This window comes from Thunnus maccoyii, chromosome 13, assembly GCF_910596095.1.
Source record: "Thunnus maccoyii chromosome 13, fThuMac1.1, whole genome shotgun sequence".
Taxonomy (NCBI): domain Eukaryota; kingdom Metazoa; phylum Chordata; class Actinopteri; order Scombriformes; family Scombridae; genus Thunnus; species Thunnus maccoyii.
In genome coordinates this window covers 30543814-30553191 of record NC_056545.1, presented here as the reverse complement: position 1 = coordinate 30553191, position 9378 = coordinate 30543814, and the positions used below count along the sequence as shown (strand labels likewise).

Here is a 9378-nt window from a genome sequence, read left to right as displayed (position 1 = left end):
ATAATAGCGTGATATATGTTTCGTCTGACACGAAAATGTTCATAGATGATAAGGGGCAATTGTAAAAAAAAAAAAAAAAAAAAAAAAACCCCAATAGGCCCACTTTGCATGTTTGAATAAATATCAACATTGTATTTTTTAAAACAGTAACTTATATATCTGTAATGGAAGGAGAGAAAGTGTTATCTACAGTACATTTACAGTGCGTAAGTCGCTGCTTATAAAACAGCTCTGCAGCCTACTATAGTAGATGATCCGGGGAGCAAATGTCATCCTCGATATCCACGTCGTCGTCGTTTTCCTCCAGCAGGTACGAGTCCGGCTGCAGCGCGTGTTTCAGCTCCTCCGCGCTCTTGTCGTTCAGTTCGCTCTCGCTCGAGTTGTCCGCGGATCTCTCCAACTCCCCGGGTGTCTTCCGCTCGTCCTGCGCTTTCCTCAGCTGCTTCTTATGCTTCATCCGCCGGTTCTGAAACCACGTTTTCACCTGCACAGTGGTGCATGGGGCAAGGTAAGAAAGATGTGGATTACAAAGAGGCCTGCAATCTAAAGGAATCACTAAATCTACACATGTAAAGCCAAAAAAATATATGTTTTAAATTAGTTTGGCCTTTTATATATGGTGCAGTAAGAGTTTAGATTTATTATAGATTTAGTACTCTACAAGAACGATTTGTATATTTTGAAATGCAAATTATTACCTTAAAGTTTATTTTGAATTAAAGAAGGCTTTCAGCTCAGAGTAAGGCTACACATAAATTCTTCAGTTGTGATATACATATAGACTATACACTTATTGGATTGCGCGATAATTTGGAGATTTATTTATTTTTGTGAATGGGTTTGTTTGTTTCCGATGTTTAATCGCCAGTCTGTAGATGATAAATAAATACACCACCTCCAGGCCCTTGAGCAGACTGCCTTGCACTCCTACAGTTCCTGCTCTAACTGTAGTGTGTGTGTGTGTGTGTGTGTGTGCGTGTGTGTGTATGTACCTGCGTCTCGGACAGGCTGAGCGCTGTAGCCAGCTCCACTCTCTCCGGCGTGGAGAGGTACCTCTGGATTTCAAACCTCTTTTCCAGGCCGGATAATTGCGAGTCAGAGAAAACAGTCCGGGCCTTCCTGCGTCTGCAGTGCTTCCCCGGTAACTCTGCGTGGTGCTGGAACAAGGCCGGCATCTGCATCCCTACAGGTGAGAGGAAACCGTCAAAAATCTCCAAATACAAGTTCAACCAAGTGATGATTTCTATTTTGATAAGTTGTAATTAACATGATGCTTATGTAAAAAAAAAAAAAAAGACTCATTTTTACAGGATAATCCAAAAAAATATTGCTTTTCTTTTTTCTTTTTTTTTAAGGCGGACAAATAATATAATGATAGATAATAAAAATATAATGAAGTAAAAGATAAATTGATACAGTCCTGAAAAAATAAGCCCATAAATAAATAACAACCATAACTTGTTATGATTTCCTGAGATGCTCAACACATTTTCATTAAGCATTTTGTATGTAATAAGATTTATTTCAACCCGTCCGCTACTGTAAATGACTATATGTCCCCAAACTCATGAGCATAAATCCATAGATACTAAGTATTGACAATGGTCTTTCAATTTAAATAGCCTGAGCGTGTATTTTTCAAATAAAGCGCTTACAGCTTCTGACATAATGCCTGACTGTATGAAGGCTCCAGCATCATCATCAGATACATTATTTCTGTCCAGTTATCAGCTCTGACAGAAGTTTCCTTGACAATGAAGGCCTCCTCCTCCTCTGCCTCACTGGTTCTCTTGTGCTTACCAGATGTGAAGAAGTACTGGTGATGCTCTGGCTTGTGGAGAGGATGGTGAGGATGTGGCGCCAGTATTGGCGTTGGCATCAGTGGGTATCCATACTCCAGGATGGGCATCCGGGAGGCCAGCGAGCTGCAGAACGGCGATGGAATGACCTCTCTCAGCGGCTTAGGTTTGTGCAATAAGATGTCCTCAATAAAAAACGACGTCGACCTCTGCGTGGGAGCCGCAGACGCGTAGTTGTTCATACTCATGATGTTAGTTAGTTTGGGTGTTATTTTCCTGCCTTAAACCTGCACCAGCATCTGCTCCTTCCCACAAGTCTCCCAGGCTTAAATGCAGCCCCTGTGTGTGATCCGTGAATGGCACTACGTCGAGCATCACATTCATGTCAGTGGGAGGGCAGATTCCCAACAAGTATTTATTCGGACAGAGTAGCGGATTGGGGAAATTGATTTGCGCATCAGCCAATTAGAGCGCTGGCTGGGCGGGGGGGGAGATGTGAGGGGCCAGTTATCCATTCTGATTGGCTTAGACGCGTTCGAAGCTGGTGAAAAAAGCAGATTCCAGATAAGCAGCGCACCTGCGACCGCATCACAGTTCATTAGAATAGCAACCCAAAACTCAACCGAGTATCATCATAGAGGTGCTTATGTGGTCGCCTAGCAACCACGCAGCTTTAGCCAGGTTCACGAGCACTAAGGCCTCGTGGAGAATTGTTCTTTATTTAGTCTAAATATGACTATAGTTTGTAAAACAAAACAAACAAAAAAGTTTTCTTAATGTAAAATGTTAAAAGTAATGAATTGGGATTACAGAGGATATGCTATGCTATGATGGAATCTATGGTCCTATCAAGTATTTAGAGTGAGATCCGTTAGTATCTAGTAGTCAGTGGTCAGGTGGTGCAGGCGGGCGCTCGCCATGGTGCTGAAAAATTCTGCTTCAATCTCTGTGGTATTTTTTCTGTTTACTTTATTGGAAGGGACATCTAAGATGTATGCGTACTGGTAACTTAAACACAATATTTGAAAATTGATATTAATGCCAGAGGATTTATAGTATCCCCATCTGAAACATTGAAATATTTCTACAGTAGTTTATAGGTCGTCTTTACCCTATTACAACCCAGTCTCCTAGAAATGATCTTTATATACTACTAAACTCTTTTCCCTATTACGTTGTGCTGGCAAACGTAAAACGCTGCCTTGGTTACCTGTTCAGTAGTGAGATAAAAGTGACTTTGTCCTACAGAAAAATATATCTTTTATATGTGTCGGTGGGGAAATGAACTGTGAGTTGCTGGTAGAACACATATGTGCACATATGTATGTCATACATGGTTTATAGCCTAAAATTATGCTTTATTTCTTTTGGCATGACTGTGATATTTCTATAATAATTTGATGCATGAAATTCAGTGATTGTATGATTATTTCTGTGATAATTGGTATGTTTCTATAATGACTTTCAATAAGTCATCCGTGCCGATAAGAGACTTTGATACCTAGAACTTTAGATTGGCTTGGCATGGAACTTGAACATGCGACCACATTCACTGTTTTTAATTGTTCGGGAAATTCACTTGAATAACTTCTGCACTTCCTTTATGTTAGTAGTTTTTGAATCAAGTGATGTAGCCTGTGTCACAGGAGGATTAGGCTGCTACAGGTCTGTCAAGTAATTCCGCCCAAATTGGCTGTAATTGTCGGTATTAAAATCTGGGAGAGTACAAGTGCCGCTCCTGTGCCCATTTGCGAAAGAAAGCGGTGCGCTATAATTTGTTGATATGGTGTTGTCATCACATTTCCAATCAGGCCGGTTAATGTGAAAGTGTCTTAATGTAGGCAGAATTCACGCTGCAATGCTATTAGGCAATTAAGGGAGATGTTAGAGCGGAAGTTGTAATCCTTGGGCTGGAGGACAGGATTTCCATTTGATCACATGGAGAAAGAACAAATTAATTACTGGGAATCAGTTACGCTGGAAAAGCGCCGTTCTGCTACATTAGTTTGCATAGGTTTTGTTTTTTTTTGTTAAATGGACCTGTGCGCTGAAAATGTAAATTAGCATAGTTGGATTGTTACAAATCATAAGACATATGATAAGTCATCATAATATGTCTCAATAATAACTTCCATCCATGTCTGAAGCTGCTGCAAAAAGTGCTCCTAATAAGTCATTACATATACATATTCTGTCTGTCATTTTCCACCAAGTATTCATCGGAAAAGCAATTGTGGAACCAAATGAAATTATTTTTCTGGAAAGTTATTAAGAAAAACAAGATTCCAGTAGTCGACACAACACTGAAAAACTCTCGGACGTTATTTAAAAATATATATAAGGTGAAGTTAAAGAATAGCAGCAGAAAAGAAAAGAGCCTTTAAAGACATGGTCAAAGCAGATGGAGGTAACCCTGCTGCACCTGGCTCTGCGTCAATCCCTTTTATGGAGCGCTCCAGGATAACAAGTTGCTTTTAGGGGAAAATTAGAAAGTAAATGAAACAAATGGTGATGAAATCGCCTTTAGAGTCCGTTCTTAAGGCGCGGTTAAGCAGCTTTCTGTGGCCATTTCATTAAGTAAAAATTTTGAGCAGGCAGTGCGTCACTCCGTTAAGTGGCACGTTTGGATAAGAGGTTTGCAGCAGGGTAGTACATGGCTTATAGTCAAAGCAGTCGCGCTGGTGATCAACAGAGCGAAGGAATAAAGGGATGTAGAGAAGGAAAACTCATCTAAATGTATTTGCAGAAAAAAAGTGTATCAACATTTTTTGGGTTACATAAATAATAATGTAAATCCATGGTACATATATACCTACCACATCATAGGTCTTTTGTAGTCCTGTTTAGTATTTCTATAATATCATAGAAATTCTAGATAGATAGAAGATAGAAATACTATAGTTTGTTGGGGTTAAAGCTTGCCTATGGTACTTAAAATTAATTGCTTTTTAGTAACATAATCATTATGGTATTTTTTATTTATAATATACATTTTTTTCAATAAAATGTATCCATATCAATTTTAAACACATCTTTTTCAATAGACTCTCGAATGGCGAGAAAAAACATTTTACAAGGTGTAATAATAGGTGATTATTGTTTTCAAGTAAGCATATTGCATATGTCTTCTGCTTTGTGCCCAAAACCTTGCATTTGTTTGTATTTTTCCACACATATTGGATTTACAAGCCTTCATGAGTTATTATCTTGTAATCTGAACTTTTCTATGCAGACAGGTCTCAGTTTAATTTTGTAGGATATATTGATAACTCTCTACAGCTATGGACAGACACTATGCTTTCTAATGACAGTGTCATAAAGCTAAGGAGGAGGCTGACTATCACTCAGCTGATACACTGTATGGGTCACCCATCTATAGTGACAGAAAAACAGCTGTACACAACTGCAATTGAGCACAATAACTGCAATAAATAACTTTATTAAATCAAGCAACCTTAAAGAAACAAAAAGAATTGAGAAAAATATGTTTGTGGATGAAAACAAAGAGTCACATTTTCCCCAATCTTTTTATTGAAATCATTTCAACTTTGATCCTCATGTTCCAGAGGTAAACTCTAAGTCCATGTTGGTGGTGAAAATCTACACACAGCTCTTATGATCATAATCCATGGCTTATTTATTGAAGTCTTCTAATGAGAGTTAGTGCTCCTGGGGCATTCATGCATCCGATAGGCACACAGATAGAATATACCTGAAAAGACAGAGAAGTTATGTTTGTTATCATATTTGTTATTCATTATTATAATGATCATACATCATAAAATTAATTATTTACATTTGTAAATATTTGAAAACTTGTATGCTTATGTTTAAACTCACAATATGTGCAGTTTTACATTTGTTGTTTATAATGTGACTTGACACAGTATACACTCTATGTGTGATTTGTGTCATTTTAATTCAACAGCTTTCAATGAAAATGATAATGAATTGATATTTTGGGGTCTTTTTGTTCCCCTCCAATGTCCAGTGAGGATTACTAATATTTTTCATGCATAAGCAAGAAAATCAAATTGGGGAACCGACTTATTTGAGACATTAAAAAATTGCGTTGAATTGAGTTCTTAATATTCTTTGCATGTGAGACTACGGAGCATCCGGTTTCTATTTGTCTCAGTCCAGTGCAGCTCTGTTTTCAAGCCACCACATTTACCGACTAGGACACATATGTGAAGTCCTCTGCCATGTTAAAAAATGTTTTTATACTAATCCATACAATACTTACTTCACATAATACTTATGTATCCCATTAACGTAGGCAAATTATGAAAAATACCTTTGAAATGAATGTGTATCATGTTAATGTTGTTTTTCCATCTCTCTACTTTGTAATCTTCAGTTTTAGTAAACAGTTCAACATCATGGTATTTTCAGCATATGGATGCTTTTTCCCATGAAACCATTTTCATATTCAGTATAGTGAAAAGCCTGCTGATCAGCAGGTACTGCACAGCATGGTGGAGGATTCAGAGATGAGCACTTACTAAAAGCATCACTTACTGATAATGTCACATTATTGATTCAGCGGCTTGACTATGGGTTGACCCATGTATGGTTTGACTGTTTTCTGCAAAGGGAAGTGAGTCTTTGCATTGTGTAATATTACATATGCTCTGTAGTTTTTGTTTTTTTTAGTACATGCAGTATAAATAACATTAGCTAGGCATGCATTTGACAATATGTGCAGGTGAATACAATTTTACTTGTTATACAACATTTTCAAAAGGTGTTACATGATAAATTGTTAATGTAATCATAAATATAAGAAGTACTTTGAGCCTTTTGTTAGCCATGACATCTCCAAGCAGAGATTAATGTACACTTCACTGAGTGCATCATAATGTGGCTGATCCATGTACTCGCTCCCAGTGTTGTAGCATGAAAATGAGTCCGCATTTAGCAGAAAATGATCACAGCCAAATGTCACAGAATTTCAAACTGAGCATACTTAAGCTTTTCGAGTTACAGAATTTCCTGTTACGGTTTGATTTGTTTGGTTGCATGATTACCTGAAAAGAAGGTGAGCACCACTGAAACCCAGCCAATGATATAGGACCAGGAGAACCTCCAGTTTCCAAAGCGTTTCCCATAGTAGTTGATGGTCACACCGGTGTACACCGCCATTGCTAGAAACACTAAAAAGCCTGGATAGAAGAAAAGGAAAAGGAACATGTAGGAAAGTGTTTATGAAAGACTGTACAAATGGCCAGCATTACTACTGGCTGCTCATGGGAGCTGTCAGTTACAAGAGAAATGAGGTTGTGCTTTTTTAGGCATTTCATTTGTGACCATGGATTCACTTTTTGTTACAGAATAACACCTAATTATCTCACTTCACTGAATAAAGGCCACTACAAATTATGCAAAACAAAGCATTTAAAACAGGAGAATAACAAACCCTCTCTGTCATGAAAGAGGCCTTTTATAGAAATAACAAGCAGCTGGGCTTTGTTGTGAAATTGCGCTGATAATGGAATAATTAAAAAGTCATTAGTTCATGATGAGTACATTATTATTATTATATGTTAAAAACCTGCCTTGAGTCTAAATCTTTAGTGGTTACAATCAATTAAAGTCAAAACAAATGCAAATTCACTAGTACAAAAACAATAGAGTTGAACTTACATGAGATGAAAAACAGTATGCCTGCAGCAAAGGTCTTGTCAAACCTGTCGAAGGAGGAGTAATGGATGAAGGCCATAATGCCGATGATGATGCCAATGAAACAAGCCAAAAGAGAGAGGATCATGAGGGCACGGGTGGCGTCTAAGTGGGCTGTGGACAAGATCAAAGGTCAATAGAAGTCACTGGTGGGGTCAGTGCAAGTCAGCAGAGGTGAATGATCTGAGACGTGACCCTGTGCAGGCCATGTTAACAAGCCAGTATGATGAAGGATAGTAAATAGAAAGTATGTTTGAGAAAAGGGGAAAAAAAACTAAATAGCTAATGTCATCAAACAGATCAAAATACTAAATCTAGCAACCAAAGCTGTCGAACACATAACACACTCTCATACAGATTAAAGTTAACATGTGCTGTTCAGGAGGCAGAGACAATCCCAAAGGTTGAGTTAAAACTCAATCAGAGGAGCCAAAAAACATTTTCTGTACCTAAGTAGAGCTTTTTCTTCAAGAAATGTATAAATATGTTGTCTTTCTTCTAATATGGATGAAAAGGATGCTACTGCATCTTGTAATACTACTCATACTGCCTGCAGTTCTTCCTAAATATATGGATAGCAAGTTAGTTCAGCTGCCCTTCCAAGTTCAGACTAGCCATAAAAACATACATTGAATTACCATATGTAGATATGGTTTAATTATTTGCAATCCAAATTTTATTGTTAGTTTAAACTGCTTGTTGAGTCTTTTACCTCAACCAATGAAATCATTTCTGCATCTGAGATAGCTCCGCCTGTTTGTAGAACTAACAAAAAAATAAGCAAGTAAATGCGTTCAAATCCCGTTCATCTACATGAACTCTCATTGGCTGGTTTCACTTACCAATGCTGACGTTGTGTGGGAAGCATTTCCCCGGCATACAGTAGCGCCACAGGCCCTGGTGCATGTAGTTGCCGGACTGCCGATACTGCATCCAGTAATCGGTTGCTGTGGAAACGATCAAGAGGATGTTCCCCACGCCTGCACAGAACAGCCCTCCACCCATAAAGCTGTACATCCTGCACCTGCAGACACACACACACACACACATAGAGGAACATAAGGTCACTTAGCATCAGTGGTCAGTGGCCCCCCTCCTTTCCACCTCACACACACACACACACACTTCAGGCAGAGAGGGTCTAAGTGTCAGTAATTGCGTTGTAATGAACATATTATTTCCACTGGATTGAGCTGCGGGGTCGCCTGTGTGTATATGAACCACTTTGTTCTCTAGGAGATCAGTCCCTGAAGATGGGCTTTGCATATACCCCCCTCCACCCCCAACACACACACACACACACACACACACACACACACATACACCCAGCCTCTGTTGAGTCCAGCGATGCTTTGATACTTGATACATCTATTGCTCATTGTTCCACCTGGATGCAATATCCTGCAGCCACCCTCTCTTTCTCATGGAGAGTTTTCAGGGTTTTTTAGGGGGAAAGGATGCTAGATAGATATATCTTGTTATGTCTGAAACCTCAACGGGATGCTCATTGAAGAGCTCTGTATATTCATTGAAGAGCTCTGTATTTCCGCTGAATCACATTTCCGCCTGAGCATCCTCTCTGGCAAGTTCCAGCAGCTGTTTCAATCAAAACCAAAACACTTTTTAAATCCATTTGATGCCCAGTATGTAAAACAAATGAAAGCTTTCTCAGAATGTCAGCGTTATGTGCCACATAGAAAATTGTAATAATCTTATTTCAGATGGATTTAATATTTTTCTATTTAGTCATTTTCTTCCAAGCCAGGATAGAAACCCCTGAAACAATCAGTTAAGTTCATTTTCTTTTCCTCCAGACAGGCCTTGGTTGAAGCTCGCACTGACCTTGGGGCTGAGTGTTTCCTCTCCATCACACAATCACATCACTCAACGTTTTTTC

General features: G+C 38.7%; 2 protein-coding genes across 2 annotated transcripts; both read right to left on the bottom strand.

Annotated features, from left to right (window-relative positions):
- Nucleotides 1–241: 241 nt before the first annotated feature.
- On the bottom strand, nucleotides 242–2134 carry bsx (brain-specific homeobox). The gene is made up of 3 exons (XM_042431514.1): nucleotides 1801–2134; nucleotides 993–1183; nucleotides 242–484 (listed from the first exon to the last, which is right to left on the bottom strand). Exons 1-3 carry the CDS (start codon nucleotides 2045–2047, stop codon nucleotides 242–244), a joined length of 681 nt encoding a protein of 226 aa, XP_042287448.1. The 5' UTR covers nucleotides 2048–2134.
- Nucleotides 2135–5443: 3309 nt separating this feature from the next.
- Nucleotides 5444–8498, bottom strand: lim2.1 (lens intrinsic membrane protein 2.1). The gene is made up of 4 exons (XM_042431515.1): nucleotides 8324–8498; nucleotides 7446–7595; nucleotides 6830–6964; nucleotides 5444–5511 (listed from the first exon to the last, which is right to left on the bottom strand). Exons 1-4 carry the CDS (start codon nucleotides 8496–8498, stop codon nucleotides 5450–5452), a joined length of 522 nt encoding a protein of 173 aa, XP_042287449.1. The 3' UTR covers nucleotides 5444–5449.
- Nucleotides 8499–9378: the final 880 nt, after the last annotated feature.

Coding starts and splice junctions, on each gene's coding strand:
- bsx (XM_042431514.1), bottom strand. CDS start 2,047: ATGAGTATGAACAACTACGCGTCTGCGGCTCCCACGCAGAGGTCGACG. Junction 1,184..1,800: donor CCAGTACTTCTTCACATCTG/GTAAGCACAAGA, acceptor TCTCACCTGTAG/GGATGCAGATGCCGGCCTTG. Junction 485..992: donor TCAGCCTGTCCGAGACGCAG/GTACATACACAC, acceptor ACCACTGTGCAG/GTGAAAACGTGGTTTCAGAA.
- lim2.1 (XM_042431515.1), bottom strand. CDS start 8,498: ATGTACAGCTTTATGGGTGGAGGGCTGTTCTGTGCAGGCGTGGGGAAC. Junction 7,596..8,323: donor CCCACACAACGTCAGCATTG/GTAAGTGAAACC, acceptor TCTTGTCCACAG/CCCACTTAGACGCCACCCGT. Junction 5,512..6,829: donor GGTGCTCACCTTCTTTTCAG/GTAATCATGCAA, acceptor CTGTCTTTTCAG/GTATATTCTATCTGTGTGCC.